General features: G+C 37.1%; 1 protein-coding gene across 4 annotated transcripts in view; it reads right to left on the minus strand.

Moving 5' to 3' along the window:
- Positions 1-266: 266 nt before the first annotated feature.
- Positions 267-24,298, minus strand: part of DBN1 (drebrin 1) — a 50,409-nt gene continuing 26,377 nt past the window's right edge. Inside the window, exons 2-13 of one of the 4 annotated variants that reach the window (XM_072401012.1) lie at positions 18,606-18,661; positions 17,169-17,281; positions 15,009-15,083; positions 13,439-13,579; positions 13,280-13,357; positions 10,987-11,138; positions 8,990-9,053; positions 8,831-8,890; positions 7,094-7,202; positions 5,324-5,961; positions 2,736-2,838; positions 267-1,264 (exon numbers count right to left, since the gene is read on the minus strand). In XM_072401012.1, coding sequence (XP_072257113.1) covers positions 1,182-1,264; positions 2,736-2,838; positions 5,324-5,961; positions 7,094-7,202; positions 8,831-8,890; positions 8,990-9,053; positions 10,987-11,138; positions 13,280-13,357; positions 13,439-13,579; positions 15,009-15,083; positions 17,169-17,281; positions 18,606-18,661 — 1,672 coding nt within the window. In that variant the 3' untranslated portion in view covers positions 267-1,181. Of the gene's footprint in view, positions 1,265-2,735; positions 2,839-5,323; positions 5,962-7,093; positions 7,218-8,830; positions 8,915-8,989; positions 9,054-10,986; positions 11,139-13,279; positions 13,358-13,438; positions 13,580-15,008; positions 15,084-17,168; positions 17,282-18,605; positions 18,662-24,298 lie in introns of all 4 variants that reach the window. The other 3 variants (XM_072401011.1, XM_072401010.1, XM_072401008.1) reach the window with 3 other exon arrangements.

Below are 24,298 nucleotides of genomic sequence, written 5' to 3' on the forward strand. Positions count from 1 at the left end.
TGTTTGGTAAATATACCATTCATTGATTCATAGGTTTACCCCTACATTTGGCAAACAGAGGTCAGTGGTTCTCAACTTCTTTCCTATAGGTACACTGCTCACTAAAAACCCAAACATGGTATTAAGAATTGGTATGTACCTGTACATTTTGTGTTCCAAACATGCATCCACATAATTGAATAAATGTAGCTGTCATTATATAATGACACGTGCAATACTGAACTTTTCCCATAGCGACTGAACACAAAACCAGCAATCACAAATGGTTGGATCCAGACTCCTTTATTAACACACGAGCACAGTCTGTACAGTGTTGTGCTTTCAGAACAGTACTAAACATGAAAAAGAAAAAAAGCTTTGTGGCAGGTAATAAAACGATGGGCACAAAGAGTCAAAGAGGTGGGCAACAGAATAAAAAAATAATCTGTGTGCACAACCTTCCCTCTTTCTCCATTAACCTACCAGCAGGAGCTTATGATCCAAGAACAAGGCATGTCACCCCCACATCCAGGGAATAAATAGGAGCACAGAGCAACTGAATAATATGGAGGGGAGGGGAGTGCTACAGAGGAAAATATGCCCACCTGCCCTGTGGGGTTGTGCAGGGGTACTAAGGGTTAATTATTGCCATAAGTTTTTATTTTTGTTTCCTCAAAAAAAAAAAAGAAGCTGCAGGAACAAGTTACAAAGATATAACTACAACAAGAAATCCTCTCTGCATCCTCCAATCCCAACGCAAAAGGCAGTCGGCACAAGCTGGTCAAAGAAAAAAGGTAATTATATATATTTTTAAAAAATCCATCCAGTAACACTGATGGAGCCAGGCATCAGGCTGTGGCTCCTGGCTCTGATGCACGAGTTCTGCTCAATCTACAGGGGTAATTGCACTCCCCATGTACTTGTCAAACAAAGCAGAAAGATGCCAGCAATGCTTGGCTTATTAGAATATATAGAAAAGAATAACTGAAAGGTGGGGAAAGAAGTGACAGCCTGTGTCCCACCCCTTAAATTCTCAAATGGCGGTAAAGTGTGGGGAAAACAGGCAGGGTCTTATTAGCGCGGCTCCAGCAGGGGCAGAAGCCTCAGCCATTACTACAATACTTCGCTGTTACACGGCTGTATCACATTATTTTTTTTTCTTGAATACGTGTTCTGGGCACGCGTGATACAGACAAAGTTTACTAAGCACTTTCACCAAAACCGCCTCCTTCTTCATCATCTTCTTCCATCACAGGGTCAGAGTCCCAGCATGTAATATCAATCTCTGAAAAATATGAAACACACATACTCAAGCTAGATGTCCATAATTACAGCTGCAAATTATTAGAAAATCACTATATTCTTTAAGACCGAAAACACCGTTTTCCATTACAGCAATTAGGACATGGCAAAGTGGCCTCTCAAGTGTTATCATATGATATGACTTCCAAAGAGATCAAGTTTGCACACCCTGTGCAGCATTATCTAATGTCTTTTAGAGGGAAACCTCCTATATTATAATCATATTTAGATCTTTACCACAAACCAATTGTAAAATGAAAGTCTCAACCTGACTGGGGCTGAAGTACATTACCCTTAAAAAAAAAAATTACTGAATTGAACTGAAATCCCGCAGGGCAGTACTATCCATCCGGAGGTATCTTGCATCAGGTCCCGTGTCGTCCCGGCATCCGTCCCTGCCATCTTCCACTCTTCTTCCTGGTTCTTCTTCCTACGTCACCTGACCCAGACGTGAGATCCGGTGACGCAGGATGGAAACAAAACTTGCCGATCTCACTGCACATGCGTGAGATCAGCAAATTTTTCTCTTTGCACAAAAAGGCTCATTTTGCGCATGCCCGAAATGCTCAGGCCTGAGCAGAGGGAGCATCCAAGAGCATCCCGGGATACACGTGACATAGGTATCCCGGAGGCTTTGCGCTCCCATTCATTCTCAAACGCCTAAGGGGGGGAGCTGTGTTGCATCCTTTTTTCTTTTTTAAAAAAGGGTGTTGCACTTTTACCTTACATAAAAGGGTTGTCTGAGTTTAGGTACGCTTTAATAGATGCTCATCATTTAAATTCCACAATTTGTAGACAAACCATATAATATGGTGCTGGAGGACTTTAACCAGTGTTATGGTAAAGCATTCCTACGCTGCTAATTTCTCAGTAACACCAATTACAACCGTTTAAGGCAGGTACTAATAATGACATGGTAACTTAAAGTACTCCCTGGCACCTAAGATCCCGGATTAAGGTAAAAATTAAGCCCTGTTAAGAAAAAAAAACCACAACCCACTAATCCCTCAGGATTAGGTAAAAATGTACATTTTATCGGAGGAACAAAACACACATTCAAAATAATGAATTAAAAATGTTTTTCTGATTAAACATGTTTCTAACCTGCCATGTCCTGTAGGCACTGTTTCCTGAATCTAGCAGCCACAGCCTTCCTAAATGTTTCTGGTCTAAATATTTGTGTTTGCATATTCGCCCTCATAGACATCAAAAAACAATCTTTCACACACTAAGTAAACACTGTGGTGGAATGAAACTCAAGCTGTTGGTGCCCAGGTGGTCTTGCCCTTATCTTATAGTTATATATGTGATTTGACCATGTATGTACTGTATATATGGAAATCTGCAGGTAAAAGATTTTTCAGCAGTCTGTGCTTCCACAACACACATACCTTCTATAGCCAACTGTAGCTGTTTAACAAATCTAACCTCTGTGTATCACTAATAAATATTACCTGGTGGTTTGTTGTAAAACACTGGAGGAGTAGCTTTTGCTGACACATCGTCTGTCTGAGCAAAGTCCTCATCTTGAGATTGGCTGAAATATCCTTCACTTGCCTAGAGAGGTAGAAAGTAAAAAAAAAATTAATACAGGGGTATTGCTAATATCATGATAGTGATCTTTGTATGTCACTTGTACCCATATTTTAAATGCTCAAAATGTATGCTTTACCATAATATAACTATTACCCACACCATTAACTACAGAGAACCCGTACCAGGTAATTAGGCCTTACAAGCTGAGAATGGTCAATTCAAGCAATTTTACCAACAACCATGCACCTTCAACTCATGAAATTAAATTTTAAAGCGATCATAAGGCCTTGTAACATTTGACATCAAGGGGATGTTTTGACAGGGGTCACCATATAAAATACCAGGCTGACGCTGATAGTCATGTAGGCTAGGATAAATATACATGGGCAACAAAATAAATGTCTTTTTATTTAAGGTGTACCAGCCATTATGTGATGTAAATTTGGCTTTTAACTCAGCGGTAACAAATGTAAGAGTTAAGTAAAAACAGTGGCATATATGGTATTAATAATGTATGGTAATATGGGTTACAGAGTATTTGGTACATCTGCACTATTTAAAAGAAAATTAAAAATTTCACATGCAGCTGACAGATATACAATTAAGTATTGGGAGGTTGGAAAAGAACATCTGGTCAAAAGATATGTGTATAGAATAAGTTTAGACACTAGTTTGCCTAAAAACTAAACTTTTAGTTGCAGTCCTCCTATTAGAATTACAAATAAAGTCCCATGCTGTCAGTGTATGTAATATTTGTATTAAAAATTGCTATTACATTTGCCCTTATGATGTAAGTTAGTGCTGCAGCCATGCCATGCATTTCAGAATGATTACCAGAAAATCATTACACTGCTTCTCTTGTCTGAATAAGGTGTTGACCCTACTGATTAGAATGGACAACCACCAAGACAAGGAGGAACAGAGGAGGTCATAAAGGAAGGGGACATTATCTAAAAAAAAAAGCACGAGTGCCTTTGTAGCTTGACAAAAGAAACTTTGCAAATATGTATACTTATAGTGGCATGCATGGTATTATTAATGTATGGTTAATATGGGTTTTATAAGTGTTGAAAATAGCCAAACCTATGATTACTAAATCATATTGTATTATAACTGTACTATATTGCAGCCTATTCAACCTTAGAAATAGCAGGTGCCATTAGTTTTATTTTCATGCTAATTAACATTCTCTGCAGATACAGAAAGATAAAACTTTCTGTGTAACAACCTTAGTTCACAATACTGGTCCTCAACAGATACAATGCAATAAGTGTGGTCACTATTGGACAACAAATGTGTAAAACCCAGGATCGCCACATAAACAAGAAATAAAAAGAAAAAACCCTGCAAAATCAAACTATTGCAGCCACCCCATTTAGGCACTGGTAAACAGAATTAATATATTACATTTTTGCTTTAGAGTTTGGATACACAAAGTATTGTACACTATACATTGCTCAGTGCTTCTGTGAGACGTTACACAAAACACATGCCGTTGGCAAGGCTCAAGTAACAATCTAAAACCCAAAGTTGTATGAGAAAGTCACCCGAAAATATCCACTGATCAGACTCCCGAACTGCTTCTTTAATTTTTAAGACTATAGATTTCGACGATCCAAACCAGTGTCTTTTGCAAAGCCAATGAAGAAAGACCTGCCAAATTTTCTGTATTGATCTCAATTATCTACTGGGGAAAAAAGTGACCTCTCAATATAAAGACCTAAATACTGATCAGGAGAAGGTATAACAAATACTTAGCATACCAATACACAGGTCTCTGTATTCTGACAATATTTGTACAGCCCAAGATTTAGAGCATTAAACTGAAGTTCAGTATAGAAATGACACTATGTCTGTTTGTTTTGTTAGGGATTTCCTTAGGGTTACTTATTTACAGCAATAAAGTAAAATATCTATTCTATTCCTCATTCCTGCAAGATTCCCCCACTCTGCACGACTGGTTCCCCAAAGCCAATTCTCTTTGTTGCCCAATCAGTCCCAGCACATGAGCATCATCACTTAAAATGCAGGAGTCCTGTGCCTGGATGGGCAGCAAAGTGAAGTGTCTTCAAGTGCAATTAATTCTTGCAGTGTGAAAGGATGCTCTCTGCAAGGGTGATTTTTTTTTTCAGTCCAAGGTCCAGCTTTAATATAAGATCCTAATTGTTTTGCATTGGACTTTTTATTAACCTGTACTCATGCAATTTTCAATCATTTTTATTCATTTAGCGGCCTGACTTTGTATCCCCTCCAAAACTCCTATAGTGCACTCTAAGCTGCATGCAATATGCTACCTATGAGCTTACACTGCTCCTCCTTGTAGTCACAGCCAATTCAAAAAAGCTGCATTTGATAGACATCAGTCATTTTGAACCTGACAATATAATGGAGAAAAATAGAAATTCAAAGGATGATGCAGTAAACTGGCAAAAAAAGTAAATATCAGTCCCGAATAGACTGACCCCCTTATTAAAAAAAAAATATATATAACAGGATATTGGCACACCTGAGCTCCTTCTCTCTGTGAAGTTTCACCATTTGTCAGAAGAGAGTCTGTGAGCTCTGGCTGGTGACAAGAGGCTTCTTGTAGCGCATGTTGATAGCTCAGGGTCATCTGATGAGGGCCCTCAATGTGAATGATGCTTTGTGGATCCTCTTCTGTCTCCATGTCACAGAATGTTGGTGGTGGTTGTGGTAGCTCCTCAAAGTTCAGAAGGTTCTCTTCAGGGACAGCAGGACAGGCCTCTGTTTCTGAAGGCTTTTGCTCTGTTTGGATGTCCTCATGTGAAGTTACCAAGTTTCCATCTGTCCAGGTAGTTTCTTGGGCTTCACTGTTTTGCCATAGATCCAGCAGGTCTGAAGCTTCTTTTGGTGGCTCTGGATGGACGTCCGACATCAGGTTGGCCTCCCCCATTTCGATTACTGCTTCATCTTCACAACCTGTCAACTGAGGAGCATCAGGGAAGCCTGCATCCTCATCACGTACTTCCATAAAAACATCTTCTGTGAGCCCCTGTTGTGCCCATGCACCATCTTGGACAGGCTGGTCTGAACTTATGGATTTGTTCCAATCTTCACCTAGACTACTACGACGTTCTTTTTCAGGAGTTCGAGGAGGGCCTGCTTCTGAAGAGCTTCTCACTGCTGCAAGAACAAGAATATTGAAGTTGTAAGCAACTCAATCACAAAAAAATAAAAATAAATAAATAATATGTTACAATTAAATATTTACAAAATATTAAAAATAAAAGGCAAACCCCATTAGGAAGAGACTTTTCTTTTGTTGCATATGCACATTTCCTGCTCTAGTGCACATACATCTATTGAGGAGGATTTTCTCTATAAGGACTAAACGCCGTAAAGACTGGAGACTTTATTTTCTGCACTCAAAGGGTGGAGTGCAGCAAATAAACACCCTAGCGCTAAAAACTTTCTACTATACATAAAAAAAACTATACCACTAAACACAAATAAAAACATTTTGTTTCCAAGTAAATAAAACTTAATAGTTACAATTACATTCATGGATGTAGGATTTACCTTTATAGAAACTATGCAACATAGAAGTTAACATTTAATATATTACAAGAACCAATCTCTTAAAACTGGATGCAACCAATTATTTGGTACGTAACATTAGGTCCAGAGAGGAAACATAGGATGATAAATTTGCAATATTTTCAAATGCTGGCAGAATTGGGAATTCTAGTAAAATATCTTGTTGCTGGACATCTCAAGAAAGATAAAATGCCAATATATTTAACTTGCCAGCAACCATGCAAAACTGAACTATCAGTTTGGATAGAGCAGGTCTTAAATAGAAAGGTAGACACCAAGATTTTGTGCCTAAACATAAGATATAGTTATATTTATAGATATAGATATTCATATAAATCCAAATTCTGCAATGCTTTGTAATCTTTAGGTAACAGATCTGTAAATTTTTAGGTGAATAACAGTGGACAAACAGCAGTATACATTCACGGTGCATAAAGATACAAGGTGTTGACTAATGCTATGTGCCCCCTAAAGCCACTATCTTAATAGACAATTTAAGGAAGATGTCTGTGTGGCATTGTGACGTTGCAAATACATTATCCCCTCTCTCATCTACAATGTAAAATTATGATCCAATGTTTGCCTAATCCTAAGGAAAGTGTTTATGAGTGCATACTGGGTTTAGACATGTATAGTGGATACACACAGGTACTTCTACAAGCATCCTATTAAACAGCATAATGTGAAAAGATAAGCACCTCAATAAATCTACACATACCTGTCCGAGGGGGCAATAATGAGACATTAACATCTGATGAAGCTCTCTCCTGCTGTTTAAAGAATTCCCGTGGGTTCTCTGTACGTTGTGCAATGATGGCAGCAGCCTCCTGTTGGGAGGAAATCTTTACAGAACCGTTACATAATTCTAATATGACTACATAATGGCTGTGGTCAGTTTATGCATATAAGCAAATATGATGCAATTAATTTAACATTTCAAACCAGAACACATCATCATAACTAGTCACTCAAATAAGTAAATTTGCAAAAAACGGCTCTATATCGCCTATACAGTAATACAGGTTATACGTCTATACGTTGTACAGGAATTACTGCACAGAGAGTGCCAGGTAATCTTTATAAACAGGTTGCAAACACAAGACTAGAAAAATCTTCTAAAATCAGTTTTAGATTTAAAGAGTGCTTTAACCTCAGGAGCGGTAACCCTGAGTGTGGCTCACAGGTCTACAATGTAAGATAAATTTTCATGAAAGACAATGTACTGTTTTTAGACATATAAATGCAGACAGAAATGAACAGTTAAAGGCAACATTAAAAGGCTTAGTGTACAGCAAACTGCTACTATACAGTTGGGTGAGGCAAACAACACCTCAGGTAACCACATTTGCATGTAGCTGTGGTGCAAATCCTATACAGCATGCAGACAAATGATACATGAATGATTCAAATGATCCCATTCATTTGGATGGGAGCAGCTTAGACCGCAATGAGCCGTATTGTTAACTAATGAGATACAATAACTTAAATATGTCAATAAATGTTTTGGACAATTTGATGGCACTGCTCATATTTCAATTTCACTTTCATTTTTTTTAATTATAAAAATTAGCCAAAATTAAATTTTTTTGTGGCCACAGCACTATTTTACATCCTGTTAAAGCTAAGCATTTTATTTAACATTTAGGAGTACACATTTCTTCACCTTTACAGCTCTGGTAAACGTAGACAATAAATCCAATACAAGATTAGCAAGCTAAAGTTATTGAACAATTACTATTCATAATATTTTTTCAATGGTCACGTACATCCCCAAGGTATTAAAGCATTTTTCCATGTGAGTATATGCATTTTTCGGCATACTTGATGTTTTCCTTTAATTTTTATGTAAACACACATTTTGTGTGTTGCAGCAGGGATTTCTAGATGTAGTTTTCAAATGTTTATTGTGTAAAATACTTTTCCTTAGTTTCTACCTGACGATCCTTCCAGCCCTGGCTGTCAATCCTGGAAGAGGTTAATAATAGAATTTTACTGCCTTAATTGCATAATTATTATTTCCATCCTTGTGTGCTCAGGACTACAATATGCCTGTACCAATGCAGAGCATATATTGCAGCCAGCAAAGCCCATCAGTAATATCCATGCCTACTTGCCTGTACTGCTTAATAAAGTGGAGTCCTTCACACATAAAAAAATGTACATGGGAGTCTGTGATATCACTGGCTTTCCCATCACCCCCCAACAGCCCTGGTTCTGCACTTTCAAAAGCTTTGATATCACATGGCAACTGAAAAAATGGGAAATATATATTTAACAAAAATGTTCATGTGTTGCAAAATACACCCAGTATGATTTTTAAGCCCTGGGTTAACATACGTTAATGCCTGCTTGAGACTAACATTGCTTTATTTGATTAAATCTTGTCCAGACTATTACAAAGATAATTGGATCACTGCCACATTTTAATGTATCATACTAGTAAAGATAGATTTACCTCCACTTCACTTTCTGTCCTCTTCTGCTCGGCTGCCTCATCCTCGTCTCTCTGGTCCATCTGGCAGGGTATAAACAGACAGTTCTATTAACAATAATAAAGCACTGCTGGCCACATACAAGGGATCAAAATAGTGAGAAACTCAAAAGACTGACTCACAAATATGGAGTTGCTCTGTAATCTTCTTTTTGCCTCCTCTGCCTCCTCATCTTGTAGCTTCTTTCTGTTGGTAAAACAGACAACAGAATATACTACTGTGTCTTTTAAAAAATCTTTTAAAACAAGTTCTTAGGGACCAGTTTTCATGTGAAAAACAGGTGGGAAACAGATCAACATTAATAAAAAAATTCTCCAGCATACTATTACTACCTAAACAAAATACATATAAGTTAAAATAGAATATGAAATTGTATAACCCAATAAAATCTCATAGTTTCAGAGATTTTTTAATCACATTTCCTGGCAAGGCTTTGCTCACCTTATAGTGTGACCCTGCATTGTGCTAGAAATTAAAATTAAGGAGAGTTTGGGGTACCAATAACAATAAATAGCAACCCAGCACACAAATGCACATTAACACAAGTATATCAACATAGTATGAACAAACCCCAGCTGTTTACATACATGAAAGAACGTTAAATAATCCACCCACCTAAGCAGTAGAAATGAGTGTACATTTACCACCTTTTCCCATAGCATACCATAATCTGTTAAACACGGAAGATTATGAAAGAATATAATTTATACTATCAAATATGATGAAAAAGATAAATTACCAATAACAGTACTATATGGAGGGTATATTGTGTACAGCCAAAAGATGCAAAAAAGTAGGGTAATTTCTAGAGCATTGTGGAAAACAAAAATTATAACCTTTTTATGAATAATTGCTTAAAAAGAAAAAAACTATGGATAATTACTGAAAAGCTGACGTTGGTTTAGAAAACATAGTCCCCTCGAATGTGTACATGGCATATAAACATAATCAAATTGAATGTTCTACCTAAATTGGTGTACTTGTTCCAGACCTTGGCACAACAAGGGACACCTTTTGCATGGTGCATTTAGCCTTTTCCTAAATTTATATGGTCTGAGAATATGGCCCATATCTCCTATGTGTCTTTGGTAGGTATTATTGGTGTCAACATTTCACACCTCCTAATCAATGAGGGACTGTGGAACATGCAATCTCTTCCATCCCTTGGGAAGGGTTCCCTGGGCTTGAGGATGGTTACCAACAGCTTTTTCCTCTCACCCAAACATAGGACCCAATAGGCATGTGTGTCAAAAATTCTTCAACATTTTAATTCTTTACATCCCCATTGTTTACTATTGCCCCTATCCTCCACCCTGTTTGGTAGATATGTACTGTTTAAATACCTCCATTTTGAGGCCATTCATAGGGCCAAATATTTTATTTCCCAGTAACACTAATTATTCCCCAAATTTTGCTTAGACTTATGGCAGTCCTGTTAGATTTCCTTTTTCTTCTTAACTTCATCTCCTACACAGCATTTTGATCACCCTCTTACCCAGGCGGCATCTGTGTAGCCTGGTGATGCCTGGCCAACATCGCCATGGGAAGCAGATGCCGGGCATTGCTGGAGGACGCTGCTGGAACATGGGAACCACGTAGGACTTGGTAAACTCCCTGGCAATTCCACCTCGAGTGTGGCTCAGGGTTACCACTTTTGGTATGAAAAGTCCGACGCGAGCCACAATCAGGAATACTGCCAGGGAGGTTTTTGTGTGAAGGTTCAAGTTTGGTTCACTAAGCCACCTAATAAAGGATTTTGCCTTATAACATGGCCAAATATTCAACCTTTCAGGTGACATCTCATGGATTCTATCGCATTTTATGCCCTTTGTCAACAGCTAGTCTAGCTTAAAGGAACCCTTTAGGTAAATATTAGGGTGACTGCCACATCTGAACTCTTCTAAAAATTGCAGTATCCTGGATGTCATTCTGACGTGATGTCATCATTATTTTTTTTTTTGAAAACTATGACCTTAAAGCAGAACTAAATGTAAGAAATAAAAAATGGTGACGAGACAGGTCCTTTATTGCAGAAGAGACACGTGACAGAAAGAAATTCTGCACTGGTGCAGTAAAGCATGTATCTATATGGTCAAACCTAATGAGCAGACGCAATCACCTGTGTTCCTCTATTTGCTGCTCCCTTTCTTGGTAACGCTTCTCTCGCTCTTCTTGCTCTTTTCGCTCCTGTTCCATACGCTCTTGCTCAAAGCGAAGCCTCTCCTCCAGTGCTTTCTGCCTTTCCTCCTGCTTTCTTTCCTCTTCCTCTTTCTGGCAAACAGGGATAGCAGCAGTGGTTAGTGACCAGGGAATAACATAGACAGAAAATTACAAAGAAAATGGAGAGCAAATAGCCAAAACCACATGCAGTACTAGGACTCTGTCCTTGTTAAAGGATCACCGTAACTTACTATGTAGATTTCATACAAAACACTGCTCATTGAGTTAGACTTGTAAGACCCAGAATAAATTAGGTAGCTTGCTATTTTTCCATTCATGATTATATAGATTCAGCCTTTTAAAGGTAAAGAAGTATTTACAGTGCTCACATGAGGAACACTTATAATAAAACATCTAAATGACACACATGAATGTGTGTTCTAAAGAAATAAGTGGGAACATTTGCTTTGCTCATGTAGGGCAAACAAAAAAGGTTTACATGATAACGCAACAGAAAGAGTATTTTCACTCCACTTTAGATTATTTCAGCATAAATATATACATATATATATTAGAGCAGTTTTACTGGACATTTTTAACATTAGAGAACCCTTGAAATAACTTTCAGACCCTTAGGGAACCTCTGCTAAAATTACTATATCCATAGCTCACATTACATTAGTGTGGTGGTCAGTAGGGAGAATGTTTCTTACTATGCTGGCCAATGGGAAGAATGTCACCTTTACAGATAGCCAAAAAGAACATTGGTGTCACTTAAACTGACCTGAGAGAGTCAAATTGCTCAAGAAACCCTAAGCAACCAGTGAAGGAATCCTAGGGTTCCAAAGACCCCTGGTTTAAAAATGCTGTATTGGAGTATCACATCTAAATGCTTTTAAACAAAAAAGTATCAAAAGAAAGATATTAAAACATGATTTTTGGAAAGGTAATTTCCAAATGCTCTACTGAGGCTTTTGTCTACTGGATTAAAAATTACAAAAACAAATTCCTACAATCACCTTCCTAGTAAATTGGGACATGATTCCATAACTACTAGCTAGTACAAAGCTATGATGTCTTGGAGAAAAGGGAAGCTGAACTGTAACTCCATTAAGTCTGCACTTGTTAACAAATTCAGCCTGACATTTCAGATGCAACAAGTAATGTCACCCCCTTACAGGTGCTACTAGCTACCATAAAGAAGCTAAAACATGCATGAGGTGTCAATATATTTTATACAAATCTACAATTCCAGAGCTACCCTGAAAGACAAAATAAGGATTATGCAGGACAGTCCCATATGAGCAATTTGAAATATCATTATTATTATTACTACACAGTATTTATATAGCGCTATCATATTATGCAGCGCTGTACAAAGTCCATAGTCATGTCACTAACTGTCCCTCAAAGGAGCTCACAATCTAATGTCCCTACTAGTTATATGTCATTAATATAGTCTAAGGTCAATTTAGGGGGAAGACAAATAACCTAACTGCATGTTTTTGGGATGTGGGAGGAAACCAGAGTACCCGGAGGAAACCCACACAGACACGGGGAGAACCTGCAAACTCCATGCAGATAGTGTCCTGGCTGGGATTCGAACCTAGGACCTAGCGCTGCAAAGGCCAGAGGGCTAACCCCTGAGCCACCGTAAGAAGTGAACCAAACTAATGCGATTGCATAAACTTTTTATGTTAATGTATTTATACCCAAAATGTTTCCTTTTAATTTTGGTTAGGGTTCGGAAGAGTAATGTTTTTAGTGTGTGAGGTCTCCTTTTGTATTTAGACTAATAACCACTGTTGTCATGACAAAAAGCGATGGGAAATCCAAAATTATGTGTGTGTTAATAAACCTTCCCTTTTTCTACTGTTTCTAATGATTTCTGTATATGGGGGCAGCCTCTTGGATATTCTATATCAGACCTAAATAAAAACAATAGACTTTACACAAAAATGATTAGTGCCTAGAAATCATGTGTCCTATTCTAAATTTATTTTATTGATCACAAGTTTTTTTTTTTTTTAAATAAAAAATATTGTGACTTGCCAACACTGACACCCCACTGATTTAAAAGAAAGAAGAATTTTAACAAAGAACTACTTTAAGTTCCTATAACCACAAGATGACGTGTTAAATACAACATACTTTCAAACAATCATTTTAGCTTCCCTACAAAATAATTCAGGGGTCAAAATGTTCATTCATAAAAAAACAAGGTAAATATTAGTAATAAAATTGTGGTTTACTTTTGCTTGCTCCCAGAACTGTTCCCTATTGAGCCGTTTCATTTCCACAGCGGCATTTGTCTTCTGGTAATTGGTTCCCTGTGGAGGAGATAAAATGTGACATTTCCAGTTGTGATACACCCACATATGAGTTTGCATTGTGCATACTGCTCTACTCACCACAGAATCAGAATCTTCTCGGAGCTGCAGTCGCTGCAGAACTGGACTAGCAAGACGGCCAGAACCATTAGATAGCCGCTGGCTTATAGCCATTGGATCTATGTCTTCCACACTGCTTGCATTCACAATGACATCGACCCCCTAAAAAATAAAATTTGAATAGAAACATAAGTATTAAGTAAAATAAATTGTAATAAATAACCAAGCTGTTCCAGAAAAATGGGACAAAACATATCATAAGCTAGATAACAAAATGTTTTATCCTTTTGCAGCCATACAAATTCTGTGATGCAGATGCAAACCTTCTCACATGAAAGGATAGGACTGTGAGTGGGGTGAAAATTCTACACACTGTCACCTCTGGTGACTTCATTGCAGGCACTGGGACTTCCTAGGCTTCCTCATTGTATTTGTAGGTTCCCCATGAGCCCACCTTCAGAATCTGCTATCAGTCAAACACTGCTGGGCAGTACAAGAGGCAAGCAAAGTGATTTTATGATTTCTGGAACTTCTCTGTGATCCACCACAGCCTTATGCACAAAATTGTTGCCAATCACTCCCATTCACTTAAATGGGTGTGGATAGGACCACCGTGGAGCTTGCAGCAGAACCATGTGGCAAACTGAAGGTCTGAAATGGCCCTTAAGCATGCTGTTGATTTGGATGGCAGCCTGTAGTTAGTTACAGTGGTGAACACACTACCCACAGTATTTGTATCTTCAGAAATCAGAATCGTAGAAGGTTTGTGGACATGGAATGATTGGACATGGACATGGACAAAAAAAAAGAATTGTGACCTTTAACAAGCATTCACTGAAGGTAAATCAATAACTATAATTTTAAACACATTTAACATATGATTCATCTACAATAAATGTCTAGCAAATAAACACAAAAAATACCCCTTTGCCATGTCCGTGAAACATCTGATTCCTCAACTACTTTCAGTTTACAGTTTGATGTTTCCAGGAAACAGGTACTACCTAGATTGTGACAGGTCCATTTTGTAGCTATTGTTCCATTCTATTTGATCGGGTTTTAAGATGGTCTTTCCTAACCTTAAAGCACAGAAGGCCGCCAGGGTGTCCTCTAAAGCCAACATCTAACATCAGGAGCCTGCTATCCTCAAAATACCAACATACTGCCATAACAGAGATACGATACAGGTGTAATTGTAATTATACAACGTGAGTATACCCTTCTTTGAATGGCTACTGGCTGCAAGTGAGTTCAGCTGTAAGCTGAAGACAAAGTGTACTGCTTAAAGCAACAAAGTATTTTAGTAGTATATTGTCAGCCCCAATGCCATTCTGCATTACCTAAACTGATCTTTGCTTATCAAGTTTAATAGGATGAATCAGGAGACAAGAAACAAACATAAGGCTCACATAGTACAAACATAAGGCCCACATAGTACAAACAGACGATTTGGAAGATTAATTAGGATAAATTAATATCACAAGTACCTTTAGCAAAACTTACTGAAACTGTATTCACCAAACAGTCTCTCTGGATGTAAGTTACAGTTATTTTCCTATTGCTTACTGAGTACATTAATAATAATACATACCTGGAAAAATTCAGCAACATGTGCTACATGACTGGCACAAGCACATTTTCTGGCATCTGCAACATCTTCTCCAACCTTCGGAAAAAAAAATACACATCAGCCTTTACAGAATTAACATTGAAATATTACTTCTAAATGTGTACAGGGAGGCATTTTTGTTTACAAGGGTGTATAACACATATAACATTCCAAAAACCACAGTACATAGCAGCGCAAGCAGTCTTGGGCATTATCTGGTATGGCTGATAAATCCACATTTTAAATGGCCAAAATTAGATCATTTGCAGCTACAGAAACCTTTAGGCCTGCTAATTCAAAATCGTAAGCAAATACATTGAAACTTTCTATGTTTTAGTTGAATACTTGCATAAAGAAATAAAGGAATGGGAGAAGCCTTCAACACAGCTAAACGTTTGCCATCATAAGCAAAGGCTATTGTAGCTTTTCCAGAAAGCAATGTTTTTAAAGCATTGACCGCACAACCCAAAATGTACCCTAAAACCTCCAATATCTTCCCCAGTAATACTTTTTGCCATGTTCCTGTAGTAAGAAATGTTTGTCATTAATCCCTGTGACATCCCTATGCTTGTTAAATACTTGAAAGGCTAGTTGGTGGGGGTTGTTTTCTCCCTATGTAGGCAGACCTACCCTCCAGAACTATAATGTCCCTACAGCCTTTTCTCTACACACAGCGTTTGTGTGGGTTCTTAAGAGTCACACGTACACAAATACTATATTTCTGGAAAAAAGGATTGTTTGCATATGGAGTACTACAGAGAGGGGTAGGCAACAGGTAAGAATCCTGACAATGCTGCTTAGGATTTTAGTGCAGCAAAAGCACTGTGTTTTCCAGACCCAAGCAGGACATTGGATTTGTGGTGGATCAACAGGCATTTTTTTGTGGAAATGTGCACGCACTATAGAATTGCACTTTTTCCACCATTGTGCCAAGACATCTGATTTAAAAGAACCAAATGGGCCTTTCATACACTTGCTTCAATCAGAAAATACATTTTTAAAGGCTGTTGCCACTAGGGGGAAACACTGCCACCACGAAATCATCAACCAATGTTTTAAAATAAATGTCAGATGTGTTAAAAGGACATCCAATATATGGAAAAGTTGTCAAAAAAGGAAAAAAAAGACAATATATAACTTAATTGAGCAATACATTTAGTTTGTATAAATGTCAAAATTCCTTTATGAATTAGGACACTGGAGTAATAGTAAAAATTGAAACTGCGCAGACAAGTACTGAATATCAGTCTGCCTTGTTGTAAGCTCTTCTCTGCTGCCAGTGCATTACAGTGCTTTTGACTTCTATATGGCCTGCCCACATTGATCTACCCTATCAAGAAATAGCCCACAGAAGACATTGGGGTTGTGCTACGCATGGGCTTGCAGCAACGAGATAGAAATTGATCCATGTCTGTACTGTCAGAAAAATTTTTCCAGTCTTGCCCAATTTTAGCCATACTAAAGTTAGTGTCTCTGTATTAGTACATAGGCCCCTTCACATCACTGTGGGGTGGTAATTCAATTATACCACAATGCATGTACACACAAACCAATAGTGTGAAAGGGCCCCTTAAAGTACAGAATGATATATTGTAAGCAAATGTAATCTACATTATCTTTAGATATCAGTTTGCTTTAAAAAAAAAAAAAAAAAAACCTAAATGTGGCCATCTAAACATCTAAAGCTTGGTTTATTTCCAACATTAGCGGCATATTCCTAGCGTTGTATTGGGGGGGGGGGTTAACAAAAAATGATGCATATCACGCTGTAACAAGGGGCTGCTCTATCACAAAATTTAAGAGAGGTAAAGTCCAGCAATATTATGCAACTTTACTAACTATTTAGTTTTTCTGTTTGGTGTGAATAAAAACGTAGTACTCTACTTTGGGCCTGCAGCAGAAAAGAAAGCCTATCTCTGATAAAAACTAGACAATGCACCACCAATTCAATTTGCTTTGCTTCAAAATGATGCCACCCCCAGACAGTACTTAACTGGAAGCCTGCAATTGTTACATCAAAGAAAAGGATGAGACAAATGATATACATAGGGAAAGCTGTATTCAAACAATGAAACTGCAAAATAAAAAAATCAGTAGTCATAGGCTAAAGTGATACAGCATGACATAACACAAAAGCCTTACCCAGTTTATAAGGACATATCGAGCAAGCATGGCATGGGGCTCCTTTACACTGCAAAATCCATACATCACTTTCTGATTCTCAAAATGGCTGGAAAGGTCATGCAAACCTCCACCTGAAAAAATAAAACTATATATAAGAAAAACATAGACAAAGATATATGTAGGTAGGCAGACTAAAAAGCGTTTTTAAGGATATGAGGAGTGAACCCAAGCAGAACAATAAATTTTCAAGCTGGTAGCAGCAGGCCTTGAGAACCCGCTGCAATATTCTCACCTTCACACACTATAGCATATCTCTCTGGGTTCCATTAACAATTTAATGTCTGTCTTGTCTAAGGTTACTTGGGTAATAAGGGGGTTCATTCGCAAATATATATCCCAAAATTCACAAAAGGAATAAACAAAGGAAGGTTTTTTTTTTTTCTTTTCTTTTAAAGACTCCAAGATAAATCTGTCCTTAGTTTATTAATTGCTTAAATTCTGTCTTGAGCTGGATACGCCTCCTAAACTGGACAGTTGCAACATGACTTATCACAAGGTACTCAATTCCCACCTCGGGGACTCCATTTTGGTGTTTCACTAAAATGACTATGAGCAAATGTTTTTTCCTCCCACCCTGCACCTCTCAAGTAACAGGGCTAAATACTTTCCCTCCAAATAGGTCTTCTATTACATCCTCCTAATAGTCCCCCAGTTTCCTTTACCATCTTCTGCTACATCCTCCTAATAGTCCCACAGTTTCCTATACCATTTGTCAGCTAACTCTACCCTTCTTTCCCTTAGGGCCACCCACTCACCACTATACACACTACTCTAAATAAAGAATTCTTCAAGGAAATGAAGAGTTTGGATTTCCCATTTACAAACAGGTTACTGCATATGACTATCTCGGAAGTTTTAAATACCTAAAAGACTAACAGAAACTGTAGCAGGAGGTCACAGACAGGGTTCACAGGAGAGGTAAGTATACAATAATTTTTCTAGGAAACTGCTTTTGTTTGCTGCTGGAAACTGCTGGATGTTTGGGTGGCTATGATGCTTTTCAGGGTTCCATCATAGCCACCTCTGCATACATGTTTCCAGGTGGGAATAGCAGAAATTATGTCATGACACCCACATGCACTCTATTCACATTGCATCAGGGATGATAAAACATGCCAACATTGGGACATAGGGGAAGGTAAGGTGCTCAGAACTTCATTGTACGTGGATTCTGCTTTTTGTCCAGTTTAGTGAATGAGTCTGATGGTGAAAATGGTATGGCAGATTGGCTGATTAAAACAGACTGGGCTTGGTGGATCTGCTAGACACCCAATCATGCACCAATCAATAAAGAAACTAATTTGTTAAAATAATACCAAAAAAAAAAACTCAATTCATAGAATTTATTAAAAACTGTAGATTTTGTAAAAGGTACAAAGAGAGATCGCCACTTACCTCCTGATGTTGCCAACATGAGATTATCAGTGCCATCCTCATATGTGTAGAGAGCCCTGTAAAAAGACAACAATTGGTGAAAAAATATCACTCAAAGAAGTCCTTAGATGAAATAAAAATGCATGACAATATTCTAAATGCAAACACAGAGCTTCATGTCTTTATTTCCTTTAATATTTCATACCATACCAGTTGATACAGTAATAAGAAAATCAATTTTAATTACATATATTTATTTGTGTCAATTTTTCATATAGAACCTATATTCATATTGTTTTAATCTTGATGCACCACTGACAGTTCATTAGTTTGTCCCAACCCATGTAACGTGTCTCTGCTATAGGTTGATCTGCATGTAAATGTGGAGAAAATATAAATGAAGGCCTATGTAAAAGAAAAGAAAAGGGGAAATGCAGATATAGGTATGGCAATACTACAAATGTAATTGCTGCATTCAACCATCTTAATACAATACTTTTTATACAGTAACAGTGGACCTTTTTAACAGAAGATCTTTTAGAAAAATAGAAGATAAAATATGCATATTGGCATGTTAGCATACCAATTTTTTTCCCTGGTTCTGACAAGTACTAAATTTCTGTAACAGGAGAATTTATTTGGCGGGCCAACAGAGTGTCAGAGCCAACAGCATATTGTTAGCAGGAAAATAAAAAATAGAGAGCTGACATTAAACTTATATAAATATATCAACCTGACTTTTTTGGATGAGAAGAATACGGATATTGATTATGTACCTTATACTAAGGCCCAGGTAAGAGCCCTTTAGTCATTACAAGTACTTTCAAACATCAAAACTAGTCATTAGGCATGGGAACAATTAAAAAATCTGCAACATTTAGCTATTGTTCGCATCTATTTTTTTTTTTTTTTATGAAAATAAGCAAACATAAGTTTGAACATATGGAAGGCACTCGCCCATTGGTAGAAAACACCCAGGAATGTAGTCAAAGATTAATCGATGTCAAGCCACCATCTTTTACCTGTAAGATTTGTGGCGACCGTTAGTCCTAAAATTAGGCACAGACCCTAAAGGGGTCCAAAAGCAAAACTAATTCATAAAATGAACATTGTATCACACGACCGCTCTATTAGAGTACCTTACTGAACTCTCTATCTAGGAAGACCCTCCATTTTCAAAATACAGACTAACCCATCTTATTATGTGCCTTGACAGTTAACCTATTCTTAGGAGTCTATTTTTATGAATTTGACATTCATTGAAACATTCCCTGGTGGAAAATCAAACACTGCCTTTGAAACACAAGGATCTGGATGATTTTCCAGTAGGGAATATTTCAGTAAATGCCAGATTCGCCGGTTTAAAAACAGACCCCTTAGACTTCAAACTACTACAGGCCATTCATAAGAAACTACAAACCCTATTAATCATTGCATTACAAAGCAATATGTTGAAGGAAGAATGCAATGTAGCCACAGGCATTATGACATGTAGTTCTCTGCAGAATATATCATTACAACAATTTTTTTTTTTTTTTTTGGAAATATGACTTTGGACTGTCTAACCTATTCATAGATTAGATTTTGCATAGTCAAAACAATAATTTATCAAACATGAGGTCAGTTTTGGGAAACTGACCTTATACACTCCCAATGTTGCTAATCTGTTATCCACGTTTTATAAATAACACAATCTATATCAGACAAAATACTTTATGCCTGTGTCTACACAGACTGATTACAGAAATAACTAAATTGTGTCTAGAAGTTTTTCAGTTAATGAAATGATTGTTCATTTTGGAACAATAAGGTTGCCATATATCATTTGCTTTCGGTAATACACCTATGTATTAGAAAACAGCTCACTATTATTCTTCATGGAGAGATCAAGATGTTCAACACAAGATCGCCATACTGATAAATGAATGAACATTTCCAACTGGTCTAATCTTTTATTTTCTAGATAATCCCAATGTAATATGGGAGATAAATTTAGATGCTACAGTTGGAACTATTAATATAAAATTGTTGGTGAGGGCACAACATCTTTAGGAAAGAATAAAGGATAATTGTCAAATTAGGTACAATTCTACATTTGGTATGCCATTGTCACATACAACCAAGTACAAAATAACCCACTTTAAGAAAAGTAGGAGATGTTCCTCCATTTAAAGTACAGCAGATGTTTTGTTGGAAGCACAGACCAATGATTTTTATTTTTTACCCAAATAGGCCAACCAGTTTTTAGTTTATTGGCCAAAACTATTTATTTGATATATATCTGGCAAGCACTTGAGATGCAAAACTGCCTAAGCTGTGCACATGTGGCAATACAAAGTTAACATCTACATTTAGGGATTTATGATTAAAAACAGCAAGAAAAAAAAAAGACGCAATTTAATACGTCACTTCTATACATTCTGCACAGCGGTCACATCCAAAACCCAGCAACTAGGAGCATTTTGTGTTGTGTTAACAATAAAGAAACCATTTCAACATTCATTTGCATCAAATTAAGGGCAGCCTGACATAAAAGAAGGGCCTTGCACAATTCATATCGCTTCTGATAAGGTTATGCATTATTTATAAATGTTATGCAAAATATATTTTGATAGACTTTCAGCCCTGATTTACAGCACTATTCACACTGAAAATAATTAACAATAAAACACATTGTAGAAGAGTACAAACCAGCATATCGATCAAAATATACAGTATAAGATGTTCTTCTTATAGGAAAATGATAGCAACGTTTGTAAAGCAACAATATGGATAATTTAATTATTGAAGGTCCATTAGATTCATAATATATTTCCTTAGTGAAGATTAATAAATGTATCTGTTAAGCATGCTTGATAAATTGAGAATGGCTTAAGAGTGGATTATTATACATGAGTAAGATTCCCAAGTAATCAACCACAACTCATTTGTTTTATCATCATATGGGATGAAGTGGTCAAGCATTAAAATTAGTCTAAAAGGGAAACCTTCATAGAAACCTGAAAAAAGCTCTAACCTTTCATTATCAATAACAAAAGAAAGGTCGAATACCAACACATTTTAGATGAATCCAGTGGTTTCTACTCCAAAATACATTTCTAAGCACATCCTTTAATTAACAGTTTGCAAACCTGCACTGACTCTTGTAAAGAGCTCAGAACTGGTGTTCTGTAAGTTATAAAATTAGATCTGTATATCTTAAGTCCCCAGTTGCACCAAAGCATATTATTAGCCAATATTTATATATTGTTGACATATTACAAAGCGCTTTACAAAATCCATAGTCATGTCGCTAACTGTCCCTTAATGGGGCTCACAATCTAATGTCATAGTTATATATCATTAACATGGTCTGAGGACAACTTTTTGAGGGAAAGCTAATTAACCCAACGCAGACACAGGGAGAACATACAAACTCCTTGCAGATAAAGTCCTGGCCGGGATACAGAAAACCTGTACAGAGATAAATATAGAAGATGTCATATGGAAGAGGTGTCCTCTCATGCACCAAGCTGTAATTGGGACCCAATAGCATGGGTAGTTTCTAGAGCAATCTGTAACTACTATGCTTTCATATCACTACATGCATATGATATCACTACATGTCTTCAATGACTAAATGGTTGCTCTAAGTTAGTAACTCCAGAAAGCCAGGTAACTAACATTTACTGTAGGAAGCCAGGAATGGAAGCCAACCTATAACTCTCATGTGAAAGCTCTGCTGAGCATATATATATGATTACAGATGCAATGAACAGAGCTGATCTGGAGGTTCTTAGAAACTGGATCTAACTCATTTGTAAATACCTGATAGCAGCCCAACATAAAAATGTCCTTCCAAGCTGAGGGGTTAAACAGAACTGGACAGTAATCTAAAGACAGATGCAGTAGCTTAGATTCATTTTCCCTTCATTCCTAACAAAGTTGTCACAGTACCCTTACAAGCATTACAAAAAGCCTAACTGATCCAATAAAAGGGGAACTTAAAATTGTTAAAAATAAGGCACTACTGAATCACTAAATAATACCAGGCTGCACTTTAAGCTATTTCCCTTGGAATAGCTAATCAAACAACCCAGTGGTCCCTAGCACTCATCTGACTCAAAATTAATTTGTCCGCACATACAAAGCTCACTTTTAAGGTGTTTTCATGTCGTTACTAAAAGAAGCCAATCAGAAAAGGAGTTGATGCTTATGTGGATGAAACTTGTGCACTAGCAGACCATAAAAATCTCTTTTACAAGCAGTTTAAGGTACACAAGGCAATAAATATCAAAGAATAAAGGGGCACACATTCACTGCAGGTGATCTTCCTGGAAAAATGCATTTCAATGACAGTGATTGACTTACCACCTGAGAATATTTAGTAAAAGTCACATTCACTGCTGTAAAATATGTCTCTGCAGATGCAGACAGAAATTATAACCTCAGTATGTGAGCTTTATTGCCAAACTCCACTCTACTACCTCTTCTGTAATGAGGGGATCTGAACACTATTTTAAATGCAGGAGAGGTATTCCCAATGCCTGTTATAGCAATAAATGAAAACACCTAAATGCATTATAAATATTTAAACCTGCCTAAAGAAGGATACATATTGACAATGCCTATGCTGTACATTTTTATTTATTTTTTTTCAAAATGCTTTCTCTCAGATTTATGTGGTGTCTAATCCAGATGTATTACCGCATGTTTCTACTTACTGACTTACAACAAAATGTTACAAAGTAAAATAATATTAAAACATATGAAAAAATGGTAACTTTTAAAGCTATTCAGTCATCCAGTTTATGATATGTGGGCATTTTAGAAAAGGTTTTAGAAAGTGTTCTTGTCATTAAAGCAAGTAGATGGGACTTTCTTGATTCTGGCAACAAACATCATACAATTCAAAGGTATGTTATTTAATTACCAATTATTTTTTAATTTTTCCCTGGAAGTCAGCTACAGAACTTCAATAGCAGAGTTCAGCAACCTTCCTGCGCATTTATTCTGGCAGGCCCTCTAGCTATGAACTATAATCCAATGGCAGACACAGACTATATTTGTTGACACCAAGCTCTCTGCAGCAGCGCAGCCACTTAACACGCAGCACTGGGCTAGCAGATCGCTTTACCATCACAGATGCCCAAGGGCATTAGCAGCACCAGCCAATATGCGGGACATAAGTTTGCTGTCAATGTATCACATCGGCTATACTGGAATTGGAGCACAGCCTCCAAGCTACACACTGCAAATGAAGATACAGAGAAACTCACAGCGGTAGATTATTTCAGCAAAAACACCATTCATTCCATCAAGGTTTTGTTTCTCATACTACACCCAGTGCAAACATGCTTTTCATTTTTGCAAAGCATATCAATGTTTGAAGGACTATTGGCTAAATCTCCTTAACTGAAAAATATTTTGAATGTCATTTCTGACATATGTTTTTCTGTGGAATATATTTATGATGATGGATCTATGTTACTTTTATTTCCATAAAGCCTTTCAACATTTGTTCTCCCGATAAGCCATCAATGATACTTTCTTAATGCCTTTAGCCTCATACAGATGTCAAATGATTGTCACTGGAAACAATTATTTTGTGATCTTTTCCAGATGAACGAACAAGCCGGTAAACTTTCAGTGCCATTCTGTTCAATTGGTGGTGGGTTTGATGAGTAAATGGTGCCTGGCTATACCCTCATTCATGGCAGTGCAAAGCAGTCGTT

The sequence above is a fragment of the Pyxicephalus adspersus genome, chromosome 2, assembly GCF_032062135.1.
Source record: "Pyxicephalus adspersus chromosome 2, UCB_Pads_2.0, whole genome shotgun sequence".
NCBI classification, from domain to species: domain Eukaryota; kingdom Metazoa; phylum Chordata; class Amphibia; order Anura; family Pyxicephalidae; genus Pyxicephalus; species Pyxicephalus adspersus.